The sequence below is a fragment of the Haliotis asinina genome, chromosome 12, assembly GCF_037392515.1.
Source record: "Haliotis asinina isolate JCU_RB_2024 chromosome 12, JCU_Hal_asi_v2, whole genome shotgun sequence".
NCBI classification, from domain to species: Eukaryota; Metazoa; Mollusca; class Gastropoda; order Lepetellida; family Haliotidae; genus Haliotis; species Haliotis asinina.
In genome coordinates, this window is record NC_090291.1 from 39,789,546 (window position 1) to 39,811,298 (window position 21,753).

At 41.4% G+C, this 21,753-nt stretch overlaps 2 protein-coding genes across 2 annotated transcripts in view; both read right to left on the bottom strand.

The window, feature by feature from the left end:
- Nucleotides 1-1,148: 1,148 nt before the first annotated feature.
- Nucleotides 1,149-12,509, bottom strand: LOC137258879 (cartilage matrix protein-like). Its single transcript, XM_067796574.1, has 12 exons — nt 12,430-12,509; nt 10,856-10,879; nt 9,282-9,845; nt 8,019-8,057; nt 7,324-7,650; nt 6,266-6,496; nt 5,105-5,254; nt 4,263-4,391; nt 3,755-3,781; nt 3,008-3,125; nt 2,280-2,419; nt 1,149-1,460 (listed from the first exon to the last, which is right to left on the bottom strand). The coding sequence occupies exons 1-12, from the start codon at nt 12,503-12,505 to the stop codon at nt 1,342-1,344; spliced, it is 1,944 nt and encodes a 647-aa protein (XP_067652675.1). The 5' UTR covers nt 12,506-12,509; the 3' UTR covers nt 1,149-1,341.
- Nucleotides 12,510-18,821: 6,312 nt separating this feature from the next.
- The window catches only part of LOC137258878 (uncharacterized), a 37,074-nt gene continuing 34,142 nt past the window's right edge, over nt 18,822-21,753 (bottom strand). Inside the window, exons 35-38 of the mRNA XM_067796573.1 lie at nt 21,285-21,402; nt 20,424-20,542; nt 19,779-19,896; nt 18,822-19,057 (exon numbers count right to left, since the gene is read on the bottom strand). Of these exons, the coding sequence (XP_067652674.1) occupies nt 18,931-19,057; nt 19,779-19,896; nt 20,424-20,542; nt 21,285-21,402 (482 nt within the window). The 3' untranslated portion in view covers nt 18,822-18,930. The remainder of the gene's footprint in view (nt 19,058-19,778; nt 19,897-20,423; nt 20,543-21,284; nt 21,403-21,753) is intronic.

Consider the following 21,753-nt stretch of genomic DNA (forward strand, 5'->3'; position numbering starts at 1 on the left):
AAGGCACTCAGATGGCGTTGGTGTCAGTTTATTGACATAAACTAACAGGATAAGGCCCGAGTGTATGGCACAGTGCCCTTGACGTCACACCTGTTAAAAGGTGTTGTGAATAATGACCAGTGACCATTCAGACTGAAGTGAAGATGGGAACTGACCCACTAAACACCCCGCTAGTGAATATAAGGGACCTGGGGCTGAGGCGTGACAGTAGAGGAAACACACACAGTAAGAGCAAGGATGACTGTGCTATGTGAAAGTGAAGAAGGTTAGATTAAGCTAACCGTTAAAATATACTCCATGATATATACATAATTACGTACGTACATAATTACGTACTCCTACTCCTACAGATATATTTCGACAAAATTACTTTTCTGTTTTTATAGTATTTAGGTTTGGAAATATAACTGCAGTCATGTCTTATGTCAGTAAAACCTCCCTGACGACAATAGAATATTAAATGGTCGGCCGCTGTCATATCAATGTAAGGATATACATGTATTTGTAGCAGTAAAGAATGAATGCAAGAAAAAAATCAAAACTTCATGTCATATCCTAATGAAGATACGAGTGACTTAGATCAACAGTTGCAGCGAGTCTAAAAACATTCTATTCAAATCTGACCAATTTTAGCAATCAATAAAGCCATCCTTTTATTAATCTGTCTATCAGCTCACCTATGCCATTTGCGCTGACTGAACCGTACCCTGAGAAGCTGCCTTGTTGCTGACTGAACTCGCAGACTGGGGTCGGGCAACACTTGCCCGGAGACTGCTGAAGTTGACACATGCTGGGCAGCGCTTTGTAGGTTCCGCATCTGACATAAAATTACAGTCATGAAGTCAGGCCACAGTTTCTACTCTGAGCTGGGCAATTTCTTATCAACATGAACTAGTTCGATGAATTACGGGGAGGAAAATTAATTTTGAACCACGATGAATCTATATGGTGTAAATTTGTGCTGAAGAAAGCAAATTTAATGATTCTGAAACATACATATCAACAATATCCCCAGCAATGGTACGTATCAAACAAACTGCTGTTTTTCAAAGTGCATTTGAACTGAATTATATTTAATAAATAAAAAGCACGCAGAAGCATTTCTTCAGTGATAAGTAGGCACCAGTACAAATCATTTAAAGACGATAAAATATCAAATTAGTTTATCATTTCAGTTGAAACATCAGCCATATAGTTCCTTTTTGTACCCTACGTTTGTTATAGTGAAGAGAAACTCAGAAAATGAACTGTTTCATAAAAGGGTTCTCGAAAATCGGAATATACTGTGATCCAAGTGACCTCCAAGCTACTCGTGGAAAGGACGCTTGTAACTCCGGTTACTCACAGGTCCGAACAGGTGTAGGCGCCGGTGCTGGCGTCTGTACAGGTGCAGGTGGAAGTGCAACCGTCCTCCCACTGTTGTCCCTCGTAGTAGGACTTGGTCTTGTACACGCACACATCTGGAAGAACAGTCATCGTCATTCAGATACCAGATGACCAAAATCATATTGGCATCCGGTACATTATTTTACAAAAAATGTGCTAATGTTCTTCGAAGTTGGTAGATGCCATCTCTACACTGCAACTGAGCATTGTCATCAGATGGCAGGTAGAAATATTGGACCAATGGAGACAGCATTGGGTTTAACTTCTTTCAAGAATGATTGATTGATTGTGGTTGAACGACACACTCAGCAAAATTACAGCTAAATGGCGACGGACTGTGAATAATTGAGTCTGAACCAGATAATTCAATGATCAACAGCATGAGCATCGATTTACACAACTGGGATACGATGACATGTGTCAACCAAGTCAGCGAACCGGACCACGCGACCCCATTAGTCGCCTCTTAGGACAAGCACGAGTTACCGAAGACGTCTCTCTCGATAAAGAAGGTCGACGTACCAGATGACTGACATTGAGTGTCTTGTAGCAGGGCTGATCATGGGGCTTATCAATATTACGTGCCGTTGAACCTGAGCGATGTTAGACGGATCTGCTTATGATCCATTACGTGAAAGCTTATTTTTGCAACGCCGAATCAATTCTGTGGTGCCAATAGCGGTTGTTGTATGAATGATTTTAATACATTTTCATCATTCATCTATCTTTTGTGGCTATTCAACTAGAATGATTAAACACTGTGGTAAAGTTTCTTTTCGTCGTCAGTATATAGCTAGATTACGGTTTTATGCGGCGTGAACCCAGCTGACACACTTGACTGAACTGTATTTAATGTTTACATTGTTTTTCTAAACGTGTATCATTCTGCTTACTTATTCCATTCTTGACACCTTTGCCAGATCCTGAGAAGGAGTTGATTGTTGGGTTGAAGTTGCACACGGGTTGCAGACAACATTCTCCTGATTTCTTCACCAGGGTGCAACCAGAGGGCAGGTTGTAGTATACGGGACATCTGGGGAAATACAGAAACAGAATAAACATCACGTTCAGGATTACAAGTATACTGACTTCAAGTCGACCGCTTCTTGCTTTAGGTCCGTGGTTAAAGCGTTCTCTCGTCACGTCGAAAACTTGGGTTCGATTCCCCACATGGGTGCAATGCATGAAGCCCATTTCCGTTCTCACCCGCCGTGATATTGCTCGAATATTGCTAAAAGTGGCGTAAAACTAAACTCACTCACCCACCGTTAAGACCGACTCCAGGCACGTCAACAACAAGGACCATCTTTTAATGTCATTTAGTATGACGCTGCCGGTGGATCCGATGATATGTACCGCCTTCAAACCGCTGGTTTCATCATTTACTTGTTACCGCTGTTGATCTTCATGCTTGTCATAAGAGACATCTAATGTGATCGGGTGGTCAGGCTCGCTGACTTGGTTGGCACATGTCAGCCTACCCTAATTGCGTAGAACGATTCTCCTGCCGTTGATCACTTGATTATCTGGCCCAGACTCGGTTATTTACAGACCGCCGCCATATAGCTGTAGTATAGCTGAATGTGGCGTAACCCAACTTACAACACACCAACCAACTTACTTGTTATAGCACTGATATTTTCCAGAATTTCCATCAGTGCAAGTGCACTCGTAGGCACATCCATCTGACCATTTCTCTCCATGAGCGTACGCATTTCCTTTGTAGTAGCACTTGCCGTCTACAAGACGACAAAGCATAGAATTAAGCAGTAAGAATCATTTCACAAATACATGCAGTTGTGACTGAAGTGGCTCAGTTACAACGCACATTTCAGGAACATACAGCAATCAACGTTATTTAGACTTGACTGTTCTGAATAAGAGTATTACTTATAACAAATGCCTTTTGGTTGGCTTTTAGTTTGTAGAGTTGCTTTCTTTGGGCGTTCCAGGATCTGATGATATCCGTTTCAATAACCCTTTTACAGTGATGGTACTTAGTTTGTCAGCACTTCAACGTGTACATGGAATACCTTATAAATTAGCTTCAAACCGATCGATAATATACATTAACTAGATTATATGGATACGCCTTCTAATTTGGTGGCTAGGTTTGTCAGAATCATATTCGTGCTGGCAACTTATACCAAAGTGGTTAACGTATAAGACGAACACTGCTGTATAAGCTAGCTAATAGGGTGTGATAGAGCTCACATACTGTATGACTCATTTACTCTTTCAAAGTTTACTGTTATAGTTCCAACTCAATTCAGCTATCAAAGAACGGAAGTCATGATAACGGGCGTCTCATTGAGCTTGAACTGCCAGGTGGCTGTATATATCCGATAATATGTTTAAACATACTTACAAAAACCTATCGTAGCGGCACCACCAGCTGAAAACATCAGAAAAATCGATCATTGTACATAAAAAGCGGTCATAAAACCAAACATCTCCTGATTTCGGTCGGCGGAGTAGTCAATTGGTTAAAGCCTTCGCTAGTCACCCGAAGAACCGGGTTCGATTTCTCACATGGGTACAATGTTTGAAGCCCGTTTCGGGTGTCCCCCGCCGTGATATTATTGTAAACTAATCCCAGTCACTCATCAAGCTACTTAACAGGTAACAAGATGCAATTTTTGAAAAATTACTACAGAACATGTGCATTCAACCTTTACTATTGTACAGTGAGAGGACACCCGTAAGATCCGGGTTAGAATTCATCTTCAGGAACCCATGCTTGTTGTATAAGCGACCAACGGGATCGGGGCTCGCTGGCATGGTTGACACATGTCATCGTATTCCAGTTGTGTAGATGGGAAAGATGACGGTCCGGATTTATAGAGTTTGACTATACGAAGGTTCAGATGACTCACCACACAGTCCACAGTAGAGCCGGCAGTTAGTTTCCGCCCAGGGTCTGTAGTTGGTGCACACGGTGTTCCCGTAGCTGGGGCAGTTGGAGAGGGCGTCCTTGCAGGGAGCAGGTGTCGTCGTGTACAACGCTGTCGCCAAGCAATGGGGCTTTGTTAGGAATGTCTTGATCATTTCTCATGAATAAAATATTTTTATAATGCATAGAATTGTATCCTATGAATTTGCACAGATGACAGATGAGTTCGAAATATCACAGCAAGGCTTGTATACAAAGTGATTTTATGATATGTTGTTATTTAAAGGTACAATATCACGGCGTGTTGACAATATTTTGGTCTATAATTTATATGTGCTCATTTTACAGGACTATTGATACAATAGAATACTTGTAATCCCTTAAGACTTGTATTGAATTTTTTTATTGAAACTTCGAGGCGACCAGCTTCCAAAGAGATAATACTTGCCATATATGGAATGTAAACGACTACTCCATACATCGAAAACTTTCGCAGGCGGTATTGTGAGTGTTTGCTGCTCTGACTTCGATCACAAGTTGCGTCATATGATATTCGTAGCATTACAAGGGACATAACTCTATGGGGGTTCGCTTGAAATGAAGTTCGGTCGGTTGGATGCGCGAGAGTCGATTTAATGCAACGTTGCATTAATTCTTTCGGACTTTTTAATTTCATACTGTAATCTTAATACAGATATATTTTTATATTGCGTGTGTTGTCTACTGTGCCCTGATCTGTGAAATATATTCATGCTATAATTGAGATCAAGCATGGTCAAATATCACACCTCCCAATCAGTTTACTGGAAAAATCTTCGTACTTACATGTACATTGTCCACAGAATTTCATGCAGTTAATTTTGGACCAGTCAGGGTACTGGGTGCAGACATCGTGGCCGTACTGGGGGCAGTTGCTCTTTACGTCCATGCACGTGTCCGGCCCGTGGGACGCTACAGTCGACGACGCCGGTTGAACTGGAATGTACAAATATGTGACGGTATAAGATAATTTTTTATATATTTTAATAATATTCTGTTAACGTAAAGGATATACAGTTGTCTGTTCGCTGTGCAAAGATGCTTCCCTTTCATCGTGGTTTCGAAATCCGGTTTGCTTGTTTCTCTTTTTGTCGGCACCAGTGTTAAAGCCTGTGAGATGAATTGCTCCTGGGTTACCAAGATCCGTTTTAGAATTGACCTTCAGTAAATCATACTTGTCTTGAGAGGCGACTAACGGCATCAGATGGTCAGATTTGCTGACTTGGTTGACACATGTCATCGTATCCCAATTGTATGTTCATACTGTTGTCCACTGTTCACTGGATTGTCTGGTCCAGGTTCGTGTATTTACATATAGCTGGAATATTGCTGAGAACGGCGTAAAAAGCATCAACCAACCAACCTGGCTTACCATCCTCGTTAAGCCGGAACGCTGACAAACTAAAACCTTCAATCACAGTGCCCTTTGATGTAACTTGAAGTGTTCTGTAACTGCACCACTGCCCGAACACCTGGGCAGTGTTGTACAAGACGATCTTAGGGCTAAAGTGGTCGTTACTCCATACCTTAACACAGACATCCGACTGTCGCCGCGCTAACTTTGCATTGTACAACGGCACACTAGTCGCCTATTACGACAGGTACTAACTCAAAAGAGGTTTTTCACCAGTAAAATCCATTTGTATAGGTAGTATATTGAAATATTAAGTCCAAGACGATTTAACTTTTCGCAGTGTACTTGCAGATACAACGGGTTGTTTGAATATTGCACTGCACCTTGGATTCTGCAATATTCCTTCTGTCGTTCGAAAAACAATAATATGAATGAAGATGATACAGAATATATTTAGGTACATAGTGGATTTGCCTGAAAGTTGACGGGAAGAAAAATATATGTACGTTTGTAAAAACAATCCCAAAATATCAGACGAGTACTTTCATTTATAATGCAGTCTACGTCAGATGGATTAATGCTGAAAGACAGACCTTTGCATGCAGCCCCCATTACTTGGTTGACGATGGTGTTGAGCTGGTCGTAGTTGTTAACGGTGAAGACGTTCTGACTGTCAGGGTCACTGGCGACGGCGTTCAACTCCAAACGGTCGACGGCGCTGCCGACGCCCACGGAAATGAGACCAATTCCGCTTTGATGTGCTGTGTTGGACTCAGAGGTTGTCTGTACAGTGCTGGAGGATTTACCATCTGTCACGAGGATTCCTGGAGACAAGAAGGTCATGTATATTCGTGATACCGAATTGGTAAAGGGAATCTGAGTTACTGGGGGTCCATTCTGCAGAGAGAAACACATTGGAAAACATGAAATTGACATGATTTTTACATGATGATTACAATCGTAGCGTTAAAGGGGTGTTGGTGTGTGTGTGTGTGTGTGTGTGTGTGTGTGTGAGAGAGAGAGAGAGAGTGTGTGAGAGAGTGTGTGTGAGAGAGTATGTGAGTGTGTGTGTGAGTGTGTGTGAGTGTGTGTGAGTGTGTGTGAGTGTGAGTGTGAGTGTGTGTGTGTGTGTGTGTGTGTGTGTGTGTGTGTGTGTGTGTGTGTGTGTGTGTGTGTGTGTGTGTGTGTGTGTGTGTGTGTGTGTGTGTGTTTTATCAAGATCCATGAACCAGTCGGATCTCAACATTCTGACTTTCAGGTAAGATAAGGTTCTTGAGAGTCATTTAGAAGTTGCTATTAAAGTAAAAGTCAAATACTATGGATCTCTCCATATTGACCTCTATTGTATGTCTAACGTGTCTGGGCTATTCCTTGTCCTTTCATTCACCGGAGGAAAGAATAGTCCAGGAACATTGTGACAAAAAATAAAGAAGAAGTTGACATCCATAATATGTTCACTACCTTTTTCTTGGGATAAATTATAAAAATAGAGCATGACTTGTTCATCTTGTTGGTATCGGGAGTAAGGCCATTATTTATTTGTTTATAGCTGGGTAAGATGAAGACTATTTTAGAAGGAGTTAGTGAACGTCTCATCAGTTTTGAAAGGATGAACGCGTACACTGTCTAGGCATTGGGAAATGTGTTTTACCAATATGAGGAACACCGTCTCTGGCGCCATTAGCAAAGATATTTTCCCTCATGAACTTGATGGCGTCAGCAGTGTTTGTCCCGCCGCCTAGGTACTTTATGTTACCAATCGCCTTGAGCAGTTCTGGTCGGTTAGTGTACTTGGTGAGAGACACGTCTAGGGATGGGTAACTGCTGAACTGAGCCACGCCCACGTGGACGGCATCAGGGCCAACGTTGACGGTCTTGGCGAAGTCCTTGAGGAATCCCTCGAGCTTCTGGAAGCTGGCTGAGCCTACACTCGAGGAGGAGTCAAGCATGAAGACCAGGTCGGCCTTCTTGAGACAACCTGGAGAGGGCAATCACAAAAGTATTAAATTTTATTTTCGCGTGTACTTTTAGGGGTTGAATCTCTTTCATTTTGGGTTGCTTTCAGTCACTAAGCTACAATTCTAACCACAGTACGACTACTTTTGAAATGGTTGAGTCTGGGACAAGAAAACCAATGACGTCATACTATTGTGAGATTCGTTTGTTTGGTTTTCGCTATTCTTATTTTGCGTCTTTTAGTGTTATTTAACGATGAAAGTTGACAATACGTTTCGCTACTTCAGATTCCTGGCTATATATTCACTCACTCACTCACTCACTCATTCACTCACTCAATTACTCAATTACGAAATTACTCAATAATCACCCAATCACTGATCGACTTACTAGTTGGTGCGGGCAGGAAATTCGGATCGGTTGGAAGCTCTGAAACAGAGATGTGGTTATGAGACGTTGCAGTAGCGATCCTCCTAAAGGTACATTAATTAACAAGCTGTACGGGAATAAATTATGCATCAAGTTTAGAGGAGAAAAGTATTATATATTGCTAGTTGAAGCGATTAGTCTTTCAGTTATTGTGTATGTCGTGTTGTATCATTACAAATTAACATCCAAATGTTTCTTTTCTTACTATTGTTTCATTTCATTCATTAGCAACACGTTCCTAAAAATTCACGGCATCTAAACGAGACTGTATTAGAGCAAAATGGAAATCTTGCATTTGTTTCATTTATAATACAAAATATAGAAATTCAGTTTGCCTGTTACTGAACTGGCGGTAAAATATAGAATACATCTAAAAGCTGAATGGTACCAACACATCATACACCTCATCAAAAGGTTTGGTTTTATTTATTAATTTGTTATTTAAAGCTGCGCTCAGCAATATTTCAGCTATATGTCAACGGTCTGTAAACAATCGGGTCTCGGCCAGACGATCCAGTGATGAAAAAGTTTGGAGGCGGATAACAGGCACCAAACACAGCCAACTGAAGGTCTAACAAACCCAAAACATCTTCTTTTTTCAGCCACCATCAGACACTGGTGCTGGCAGTGTTAGTCTTTCTTCGTGTTGATACGAAATAATGTCTTAATATACGGTGTTCTTGTATTGATGTTCGTACTTACATCAATATGAGCAAATAATGGTACGCTAATTTAAGCATTATCTTACTTTAGCATTATTCTTGCAGATGTATTGCATTCGAAAGCGGCACGTTGGTTCCATTCGTCACCAACACTGTAATTTACTGAGCTGAGTTGTGCCCCTTTGCCAGCCAGGCGCCTATCATATTAGGTTCGAATCCTGCTTTGCACTGATCATGCTTCTGAATTTATGAGCAGAGACGTGGTAAACGTCACTTCACATCAGGTTTTCCTCCCACATGAGTGAGTGAGTTTAGTTTTAAGCCGCATTTGACACTATTCCAGTTCTATCACAGCGGGTGACGCCAGAAATGGGCCTCACGCATTGTACCCATGTAGAGAATTGAACCCGGATCGTCGGTGTGACGAGCCAGCGCTTTAACCACAAGGCTACCCTACCATCTTCTCACATGAAGCAGATATGCTGCCATATATCTGAATACTACGGCGTATAACAATAACCTCGGCTATGGAAACTGGAGTGTGTGATTCCTTTACCCTTACCGTTACATGCCTTGAGGGCGAGATAATCCGCAATGCCATTCAAAGACTGGAAGCTGTCTGCTCTGAAGACATATCTAGAATCTGGATCGCTGGACACTTGCGACAACTCACTAACGTCCACTGCACCACCGATGCCAACAGTGTAGATTACGTCACCGTTGTCCTTGGCGTTCTTGCTTTCCAGAAGGGTAAGGTCTTTGGCGTTGGAGGCGCTGTTTGTCACCAGGATGATGGTGTGCGGAGATTTACTCCTCCCACCTCTCAGAGGATTAAAGGAGTTCTCATAGGCGCCTTTAATCGCTTCGGCAGTGTTGGCTTTCCCACCAATGAATTTTGCACTGCCCAGGGCGTTGAGAACGTCCGCTCGGGTGGAATAGGCATTGGGATAGAACTCGTTATGGGCCGTGTCACCGAAAGTGACCAGCCCCACCTGCATACCCGTTGGGCCAACATTCCAATGATTTACAGTTTGTTTGACAAAGTCAATTTCTTTGTTAAAATTGTCTTTCCCGACATTGTCGGATGAGTCTACGATGAATACTATATCGTTGTTTCCACCACAGTCTGAAATGGAAACGGTAGGGATGTTATCAAGGATAATTTGGGTGCTTGCATCCTCGGTTATGCAGGGTATATTATCCCCCTTCTATTGTGAACACCCTGGAGGCATTAGCTACAACAGCTTCGTTGTGATCCCCGATCATACACGAGCCTTTTGATTGTATACTGAACAGCAAGAACGAAGAAATCATAAAACGAAATCTCATAAAATCATGCGTTCATGTTTATGTCCAACATTTCAAAACTTGACCAAAAACAGAGCTGCACTTCTTGTGCTGTTCAGTATATTACACTAATGAGAGAGATACATTAGTTAGAAGAAAGTCTGAGGTGGTGTGTCAGAATGCTGGTATCATACACTGATAATCTAGAATTGGATTTGTATTGATGGTACCTGAGGCAGTGTTAATGAGTGTTGAACAATGCATTTAAAAGAGCGATTTGCTAGGTATGGACCTAAGGCGTTTAGATTTTGGCGAGAACATATTTGGCACGAAAATGGATCCATGTTTTAATGAAATAATGTTTGAGCATAAACAAAAATCCTGTGATCAGTTTATGCATGCTGTACAGTCACCAATGTTACCGAAGTAGCTAATTTTAGTTCGTTTCATCTGTAGTTCGTATTACACATTAGCTCTGAAAAGCCAGGTGAATGCATCCTAATGAAGGCGCAAGAATTATCTCTGAAACGTGGCATAAAGAATAAAAAAAAGAAGTTGTGATCCATAAAACATCTCATGCATTCATTGTGGAGTCAGTTAGACTGTTTCTTGCCGCACTCTTGGAATACGACTATGCTAGTATATACTCGAGTCTTGACCAGGCGATCTAGTGGGTAAAAGTATGAGTACCTATAGCTATCGCTCTACGACCAAGGGGTACGATGACTAGCAAGTCTGTGCTCGTGGAGGCTTCTACCCCGAACACCCCGCAGTTTTAGGTCAGTTAGGAAATACCACATATGACACACACATATATTTGCAGGTTTGTGTTGGAAGTAGGAAACTTACCAGCTGCAGCATCTCTTTTCTTTGCTAAAATGAAACAGAACAGCCAGTTAATAACATTTTGACGGTATGAAATAAATTATTAAATAGATATTTTTTTTCTATCACTATGGAAGTACCTGAATAAGTTCTCACTGTTAATTGTTAGCTTGTTGATTTGTTCTAAACATGTTTGGGGCAATGTTGGTTAAGTTGGAGGAGACTGAGTTACGTCCCTTAGTCAGAACAGCATCCGTTGAGCCATGGTTCGAATTCTTGAACTGCTCCGATTATGGTGTTTTGTTGGGGTAGTAAGCATCTTCGACCTCTACATTAAGACATCAGAGGATTTTCCCCTATATTAAGCTATGTGGACCTTCTATGCATTCAGATATCACATGATTTACCCCTACTTTAAGCGCTTAGGGAATTTTCTCTTAAACTAACCTTTCACATGCTTTTCTCTCAGACTAAAGTTTCAGATGATTTTTGTTAGACTAGACTTTCAGATTGTTTTCTCGTATATATTCACCCATCGTATGAATTTCCCTTGTACAAAGGATCTTTTATACTGAGCTATTTCAGGAATTTCTTCTAAACTGAACAATCAGATCATTTTTCCTGCATTGATTTATCAAAATGATTACTCATCCATCAAACTGTAACCGGAATTCCCCTGTTCTACTCTATGAGGGGAATTCGTCCTGCTTTAAATGTTCATAGGTTGGTATCCTGCTTTTAACTATCAGGGGAATTTCTCCCACTTGAAGCTATTAAGTGATACAGTCCGACTACGTGGTTATACAGCATTTATCCAATGTCACAGTTGTGACATAGTAATCTTGGTTTATTACACAACAAAACACTAATGATACAGAAAATGTAAAAAAATCAATTTTCTCATATTCTGAAGAGCGTTTTTAGATAATAACAAAATATGGGTTAATATAGAAGTAATGCCATTTTTTCTAGTAAATCATCATTTGATAAAAATATGCCAGTTTCTCACAATGTTATCTCTGAATAGGTTGGTGTTGGGAGATAACGGCATTATACAGATTGCTTAGTAGCAAATAAGCAGTTAGTTATATGCTTCAGTGCCTGTGAATATATCATATATTATTCCTGGTCTTAAGGTATATTACAGACAGTAAAGAAACTAGAATAATTTCAGTTTCCCGACTGATAGCGATCCCAGGGTCAAAGGTAGGCGGGTCACTTGACAGGACATTGGAGTGAATGAGTTTAATTTTACTCTGCTTTTAGCAATATGCCAGTCGGCTGGGACACTAGTAATGGGCTACGTGCACTGGATATATGTGGGGAATAGAACACGGGTCTTCGGCTTGACGAGCGAACGGTCTAACCACTATTCAATCCTACCTACCCAACGACTGGTAACATGTAAAATACATTTTGTATTTATTCGGACTGGTGTAGGTGTTGAATTACAAATTTCTTACATGCCCAAGTCAAAGCATACCTCGACTATGGCCGCCGCTACTTTTACCAATATTTGAACTAATTCTAAAAGTACTGGGGAAATGACTCCAACCATGTAACAGGAATCGATCTCAACAAATAACATATTTACTCACGTTTTCTCGACGATGCCCCATTTAGGGCGACCGTCACCGCCAACAGGATGACAATCCGGCGGTCCATTCTCACCATTCCTGATTGTAAAGAATCGAGGTCACCCTTCCATATATACCCTGACCTTTAGTCACGTGACCTCCTCTTATTATCTATTTATGTAGGTGTAAAACTCTATCTTTATCAAATAGTCGCTCGGTCATTTCGAGTTATGAAACATTTTGCAAAGTGTCGCAGTGAACCGTCTATTCGACTCGGTGGATAATATACTGTCGGTATTTCGAGGGATTATCTCGTCGGTAGTGATTAAAAATGGTTTCTTGTTACACCTTGGAAATATGCTTGTAAATAAAACCATTTCGGTATCAGGAGCCTTGATCACAAGACCAAAAGCCAGATTTTACACCATTGAAAAGAAGGGAAATAAAGGAGAAAATAATCTCTTTGGTCGGATTTTCCCCGTATATTTCCCGATTTTAACTACCGTTGGGCGTTTATATATTTCATTTCACACTACCCGTTGAAACATATGCGTATCAAACACTGCTGAATGAACATGAATGTGTTTGGTCAGGTGTGCAATGACCGGATTTGGAAACATTTTAAAACAACAAAGTTGATTGATACCTTCGTCAATTTAATAGGTGCTGAACGTTTCCGAATGTTTCGATGTTTACCAGAGTTTGAAATATGGACAGTTCACGAAGCGATGAAACGTGTAAATTTGTCATTCTTTGAAGTTTTGATGTTCCTATGCCTCTGTAACATGTATTCTAGATATCAAGGATATAAAAGTTGATATAAAAGGTTCACAATGCAATGCAATGCAACTCGCCCAAACCAACCGAAGGATGTGATACATCTCCATTGCACGGGCGCGTTTGTTTTTGTTTGATGAGTGTAGAAAAAACACCCTCATGTTCAGGAATAAATTACCGGTTGAGAATCCCAAAGCAACATGCGCAATCGGAGTATATTAATGATAAATTCCTCATTGAAACACCAAATAAAATGAGACACCAATGAAGGTGACATGTGAAACATCCCATGATTAAAAAAAAACATCACTGCATGTGGCATGTGAAACACCCCGTGATAAAAAAAAACACCGCTGAATGTGGCATCTGAAACACCCAGTGATTGAAGAACACAGCAGTGTTTTTTATCACTAGGTGTTTCACATGCCACATTCAGCGGTGTTTTTTATCATTACACCTCTAAATGTAGCATGTGAAACACCCAGTGATAAAACACAACACTGAATGTGGCATGTGAAACACCTAGTGATAAATAACACCACTGAATGTGGCATGTGAAACACCCAATGATAAAAACACCGTTGACACACGTGAAACACCAAACAAAGAAATCCATTGCTAAAATCCCACATCATTTGCACGCCTTGATTTTATGGCTGCAAGAACGGGAGAAAGTGATAACAAAAGACAAGAGGCAGGACGCTGCGTGGACTACCACCGACATAGACGCACATCAAATACTTCTAACACTTCTGAGCCTACTACATAACACCCAAATTTAAACCTTCAAAGTCTTATATTTTATTTCTTAAACATGGCATTATAGTTTGCATATAATCCCATAAAGCCATGATAAATAAGAAAAGACAAACAGCAAATACCACTCAAACCATCCCGTTGTTCTGTCCTCCCACTGCTTCTGGCAAATTTCGAATTTCAAAATTCATACAAATTTAATCCAGCAAACTCTAGATCTAACGCTATTCGGCAAATTCAACTGAAAGTTGGTCCGCGTGGTACATGAGACTCACACCCGCTGCACACCCGTTGCACACCCGTGTCAGATGCGTGTTACGTGCGTTCTCAAAGCGTATAAGGAGAATGCACAATTAGGCAGTAGTATATGTGTGTTTCGTGTACGTGTGTCTGTCTGACTGACTATATGCAAGTGTGGTAGCCGTTTACTCCCGTGGGAAGAATGAAACCAGACCAACTACTCCGCTCCCTTGACAGAAAACTGTTACATAGCGCTGCACTCCTGCTTAAACAGAGAACATATTTCATACCTTCCCTACATCACAGCTAATGTCAACTTGCGAGAGAGCCGACTTAACATCAGACAAGTATCTTTTTACAAGCATGTTAGGATGAATTTTGATTAATTTTCAAAAGACAATTCGATCGAAAGGATATAGGAAAATGTTGTTCATGAAAAAATCTCAAATCATTCCATTATTGTTGTCCAAGAATTCATAAAGCTGTCTGTCTTATATGTGACTCTCAGGTGAATACATTTATCTAATCTCTCTGTGAAAACATAACATTCTACATTTGTAACACTTGTCTGCATCCGCCACGGCTGTTATAATTGTCATTCCTAAACCGAACAAGCACGTTTTCGGCGTTAAATCCAAATCTGTTAGATGACCGAAAATGCAAAAGAAATCAAAAGTACAGTGGCCGCCGATCGTTTGTCTAAGTATGATCTTCAGAACTGATTATAACTAACAGGTTCACAATGGTATTTGACCCGTGACGATCCGAATTAGAACTGATCTTCAGAAACCCATGGTTGCCTTTAAGAGGTGACTAAGGGTATCGGGTGGTCAGGTTCGCTGACCTGGTTGAGCCATGTTATAGTATTGCGCAGATCGATGCTGACGATGTTGATCACTGGATTGTCTGGTCCAGACTCGATTATCTACAACCTCTGTCATACAGTTGGAATAATGCTGAGTGCGGTGTTGAACAACAAACAAACAAGCAAACGAAGAAACAACAGTTACTAATTTGTCTACAGTGGCTTTACTAAACCTTTTTTAATTCGTATAGACTGGTTACTTTTCCTTGATCCTGGCCATAGGTGTACAGAGCGTGGGTGTCGACATCAGCAGATGGTTATCTAAGACTGGAAACAACACGGCCTTTTACTTCCGAGTCACTGTGTTATCATTTCACGTCACACCGAGACATTTTGCTTTACAAAGCGTTGGGCGTCGTTTCGGTCTTATATACGGTTATGTATCCTTTACAGTTTTGTCACAGCTTAGATCAATTTAAACGTCGCATCCTCAACGTTAACATTCTTTTAAAAACACATGGACAATTCACATAATTTCGTCAGAGGTGATAATTTGTTTTACACCATGGTGCTAAGACGCTGCTATAGAACGTGACAACCGATTGTGCTTTGGTCATGGACTTGCTATGAATAAAGAAATTTTAAGGAATTTGTTGACTTTTCATTATGATAATGTGTTTACATGGTCAGGATAGAACGTTAAATGTTTACCTGGTGATGATTATTCTCCTTACATGGTCTCGATTGAGTGTTTACATGTTCAAAGAAAGAATGTTTAATGTTACCTGTTGATGATTATTTTGTTCACATGGTCTCGATAGTGTGTTTACATGGTCAGGATATAATGTTTAATGTTACCTGTTGATGATTATTTTGTTCACATGGTCTCGATAGTGTGTTTACATGGTCAGGATATAATGTTTAATGTTACCTGTTGATGATTATTTTGTTCACATGGTCTCGATAGTGTGTTTACATGGTCAGGATATAATGTTTAATGTTACCAGATGATGATTATTTTGTTCACATGGTCTCGATAGTGTGTTTACATGGTCAGGATAGAATGTTTAGTGTTTACAATCATGTTGATAATGTTTACAATCATCTTAATAATTATTTTGTTTACATGGTATCTGTAGTGTGTTTACATGGTCAGGATAGAAAGTTTAATGTTTACATGTTGATGATTACTTTGTTAACATGGTCTCCATAGTGTGTTTACATGGTCAGAAGAGAATGTTCAATGTTTTCATGTTCACGATTGTGTCTTTTCTGAAACACTGCGACGTTTGGGCAAGAACACGACTGTGTCTTTACATGGACGGGGAAGTATGTTCTTTGAGTCACAAATCAGAAGTTTTATACAGGACACCATTGTGTATTTACATGTTCACTTTAGTATGTTTACGAATTGTTCAAAACAGTTTATTATATAACATGGTGATATTTAAGGCAGTATTTAATTCGGCCATACTGGAAGCTAACTATGAAAGTATTTATGATTACAACGATAGACCACCAAGCCATGAAGGTCCCCCTGCCTTAATTTCATGCCTTAAAAACAAACCTTTTAAAATTAACCTACGCTCAAATTTACAAGGAACATCCACCTACGCGTGTCTTCCGCCTTCGTACTGTAAACCAGTTCAGCTGTCAGACACATCCAAACATGTTCAGACCCTTCTTAAAGTTAAAATCGTGGGACAAGAAACGCGATTTGTGTGTACGATTTCAAAACATTTTAACAATGTTATGTCGACATTATAGCCGTGGGCTGTTCCTTTCTCTCCCCGCCCCTTCCCCCGCCAACAGATATGTGTGCCTATCAAGACCGGCTAATTATAGCGTTCAGTGATTGCCAGGTGACAGTGTGGAAATTGAATCTGATAAGATAGAATGTGGGTTTGACTCTATTGTCAGTACACAACGACCGGCTGAAACAGAAATGGTAAAGTTGGAATCTTGACCTCTGCGATAACCAGATGCGTCAGGTAGAGACGTGTTGTCAGCAAAGGGCGGGTCTCGAGGTAACGACACCTCTGTGATAACCAGATGCGTCAGGCAGAGACAGTATGGTCAGCAAAGGGCGGGTCTCGAGGTAACGACACCTCTGTGATAAACGAGATGCGTCAGACATTGACAGTATGGTCAGCAAAGGGCGGATTTCGAGGTACTGGTAACGATGTATACCCTATATAACACCCAAAATGTGACTCTCTATGTTCTAAAAGAAAGGTATCTTAAACAATGGGAAATGTACGCGGGTAACTGACATCTTCTAAGCCCGTGAAGAAGGTACTACTGAATTGTTACGGAGTTAATACGTGGTTTTGTTTATTTGTTGCCAGCACTATTCCGGGTATATAACGGCAGCCTGTAAACAAATCTGTCTGGCACAGACATTCAAGTGATCGACACCATGAGCATGGATCTACGCAACTGGTATACGATGACGTGTGTCAACCAAGTCTGCGAGCCTAACCACCCGATCCTTTTAGTCGTCTCTAACGACAACCATGTTTGTTGAAGACTAATTCTTCAGGGATCGAAGTGATAAAGACATTCAGTGATTGTATAGACTAAAATAAGTACAATGAACTAAAAAAAACATGGTACATCCTCAGAAGTGAGGTACTCATGGATAGATTACAGATATATACTAAAGGAAATACGATGTTCTGTTTCACATAAATTGATATAGTGCTATGTAAGTAAAAACACAAACAGCAACATATAATTTCGTAGCTCGAATCGACTCCCTCTAGGCCGAAAGTGTAAACAGAGCATGTACTCATATGTATACACGTACTCAGAGAAATCATACCATGCTGTGGAAAGCTTGGCGTGTCAGGCTCGCAGTCATAGCATGAATATTTTGCATGTTTCAAATATGCTGGCGAGGTATGTCGATAGTGCCAAATCATAATGGTGTAAGACAGGGACGCGATATATCCATAGGGTTGTTTCTTGAATTAACACAGTGGAAGGGTGTGATCACTTTCTAAAACAAGAGCCTCTTAAACACCACGGATAATGGCCCCTCCATACCAATGCAAACTGCTCATCAAGAAGACATATAATGTAAGCAATGACTCTGTGTTAAAGGTTGTAATAAACTGACCGTTGTCTTTGTCTAAGTAAGTCTAGATACTGGACACGTCATCGAGCCGTTATCAGTACTCATTTGGAATCCAAGTGAATTCCTGAGAGACAGAGCAGGTGGACAGAGAACGGGTGGGTTGAAACCTAGTGATCTGGTGTGGATACATGGTTATATTGTTCTCTTGTCCTTTTCACAAGGTTACCCTACTGTACAGCTTACTTAAGTACAAATGCCGTTGTGCAGGCGTACTCAGCCAATTGTTCTGTTTATCCCATTACCAAATAGCATGCCATCGACCCGTGAAGGTCCCGGGTAGAACAGGTCTTCAGCAACCCATGCTTGCCATAAAAGGTGACTATGCTTGTCGTAAGAGGCGACTAACGGGATCGGATGGTCAGGTTCGCCGACTTGGTTGGCACATGCCATCGGTTCCCAATTGCGCAGATCGATGCTCGTGTTCGTGGTGACTGGATTGTCTGGCCCAGAATCGATTATTTACAGGCCGCCGCCATATGGCTGGAATACTGCGGTGCAGCGTAAAACTAAACTCACTCACTCACTCACCAACATCATCGTTCTGTAGAAATATCGCTGCTCTGTCATGACTTCTCTGTCGTCCTGTTTACACAGTTGCCCTTGTGTAACAATTGTTACGCTGCTATTGTGTGTAAATTATTACAAATGCCATTCTTAAGCCATGGTTCACCTAATTCCAATTCAGTGATAAAACAACATGTTTTCCAGTTTTATTCGTGTAAACATACTAAAAACATCACAAGCGTATCAGAGCTATTCTTTGAGGTCATGTGTACCACGTCATTATGACGTCATCACAATGCGTCTAGTCTTCCGTGTAGCCTGGTGGGTAACTAATGGTATATCCTGGGGGGCAGGACGGGGTCTTGCAGCATTTCCCGGGGGCAGGGTCGTTGACGGAACACGCAGCTGGGAGGGACCACGCGATACACCTGTTGGAAAAAATACCATGAGCTTAGTTCATTGTATAGTGACTGTGAGTGAGTGAGTGAATCTAGTTTTACGCCGCACTCAGCAATATTCCAGCTATATGGCGACGGTCTGTAGAAAATCGAGTCTGGACCAGACAATCCAACATGAGCATCGATCTGAGCAACTGGGAACCGATGACGTGTGTCAACCAAGTTAAGGAGAGAGACCACCCGATCAAGTTAGTCGCCTCTTACGACAAGCATAGTCGCCTTTTTTGGCATGCATGTGTTGCTAAAGGCCTATTCTACCCAGGACCTTCACGGGTAATTGACTGTAAGTACCGGCGATGGGGTAACATAGTGGTTCAAGCGTTCGCTTGTCACGCTAAAGGCCCGGATTCGACTCCCCACATAGAAACAATTTGTGAAGTCTGTTTCTGGTGTCCCCAGCCATGATATGGCTGGAATATTGCTACAAGCGGCGTAATACTAAACTCACTCTCTCACTGTGAGGTAACAGAATTTGATTGAAAATCAAAATCAATAGCTCAATATATGCAAAGCTAAATTATAAAAGGATTTTGATATAACGTCCGTATTTTTACATTAAGAAGTAGTTCTTTGTGAACCTGAAACATTTCCTCCATAACAATATTTTTCCGTAATATCGACACCGTGTGAATAATGCTGTAAGTTAAACACTGAGGTCGGGACCACAAGTGTGATGGAATGGTCGTCTTACCTCTGTCGACACTGGTAACGAGAGCCGACTGCATTAGTGCAGGTGCAGGTGTAGTCACAGCCGTCGTGCCACGTCTGTCCTTGTTGGTAGGTTTGACCCTTGTAGAAGCATGAGCCACCTGCAGAACAACTCCAGGGTAGCATCGTTTGTAACAGTGTCGCGTCACACAATTCTAGACCAGTTACCACCAAATCCCTATAGAAAACATGACTTTCTTGGCGGTTCTATAAACCATTACAGCGAGTAGTGTAGGTTTGGAGACAAAGACTAAGCATAAACTATCTTCCCCGAAGCTGATACCCTACAGACGATCCCTTTAACTGAAACGCCGTCCGCGATCTTGTAGAAGCAGCCCTTGCCCGGAGAGACTGCGCGCTTGTGTGCGTGCGTGTGTGTGCTGCTTCATCGAGGAACCAGGCTGCAGTCTACACGGTCATTCCACTAGACACAGTCCTCTGTCTTGCCTTAACCTTACAGAAACCAAGCAAGGTAACACAAGCGGCATCATCCATCGTATTTGGGCATACGTGGCTAGGAATTGCCACCATCAATTCTCAGGTCTGACGTTCCATTAACCTGCCCGGGAGATGGTGATGTAATCGCTTGGGCATATGTGTAAGGACGGGTTTATTGACTTAAACCTACCAGCGCCAGTTCCGGTGTTAGTGTTAGTACCAGTACCGGTACAGACGGGGGTCTGGCAGCAGGATCCGCCTACATTCTGGAGGGTACATCCGGCAGGAAGGTTGGGGAAAGATTGGCAGCTGGAATGTGTACATAATGGTTACGTCCATTGTGTGTATTATGTTAACTAATTCTTCAAAACAAAACGGTGTAAGCTAGTGTAATTTCAATTCGATATTATTGTGGTTGGTATCTGCAGCAATATTACAATAACATACCCCAGGTACCTTTTGATGTTCATCCGATACCTTTCTTTACACACTTACGTTGATCTGTTACATTTCTGTATACACTATCCGATACCTGTCTGGGTGCATTAATGTTTTGAAGGTAAGCTTTATGTGTGCATTAATATTCTGAAGTATCGTTCTGTCTCCAGTTATTTTCCCCCGTTACCCTTCTGTCACACTACTGTTCCGCATGAATCTGTGTTTATACACTAATGATCCCTGAGAACATTCTGCATTAATCCATTTCCACTAGTGCACTCGTGTAGATACATGAAGAAATAATCCAGTTTAATAAACAGGTATTTTTCCGGCCGCATGATCACTTGTAGGGTGAAGATGAAAATGAGAAATCCAGCCGGATTGTAGAGCTGATGATGAATGTACAAGCCACGGACGGGACTGAGATTTTATGCCAGTGTTGACAACTTGTGGGATTGGACAGATGCCGGTTTAGACAGCTCCACTGTATACACAAACGTACCTTGGGTTTACTGTGCCGACAACGACCTCAACAACCTAAGTATTAAGAATGGTCATTGGGATAGCATTGGGATAGATTTACAGCTAATGCTATTTCTGTAGGAAGACCTACCCGGAGACACATCTGTAGTATCCGGTCTGTCCGTTGACACAGGAACAGTTATATTGACATCCATCTTGCCATTCCTCGCCCGTTGCGTACACACGGCCCTTGTAATAACACCCAGCATCTGACAAACAATACACCTATATTAAGTATACGGTATATAACGGTTCATTGTTCACTGGTCACGAGATGGATCCGTGCCCTCTATGTTTGTTTATGTTCCCTGGGCCCAAAGGAAGGGTACATCAACCCATGGGCCCTGAGGGACCAGTGAACAACGTATTTATCTTAACACTCCAAGTTAATTAATTACAGTTATACACCAGGCGAGTGAATACAGTTTTACGCCGCTTGTAGGACTATTCCAGCTATATCACGTCAGGCACAACCAGAAATGGGATTCACACATTCTACCCATGTGTGTTGAATCGAACCCTGGCCTTGTTTGGGAACAGCGTTGGCCACGAGGCTATTC

What these genes read in the sequence shown, in the direction of transcription:
- LOC137258879 (XM_067796574.1), bottom strand. Translation starts at nt 12,505, where the DNA reads ATGGTGAGAATGGACCGCCGGATTGTCATCCTGTTGGCGGTGACGGTC. An exon ending in TGGGGCATCGTCGAGAAAAC is followed by an intron (nt 10,880 to 12,429) that starts GTGAGTAAATAT and finishes GTTTCATTTTAG; the next exon opens with CAAAGAAAAGAGATGCTGCA. An exon ending in CGCCCTCAAGGCATGTAACG is followed by an intron (nt 8,058 to 9,281) that starts GTAAGGGTAAAG and finishes TCTCTGTTTCAG; the next exon opens with AGCTTCCAACCGATCCGAAT.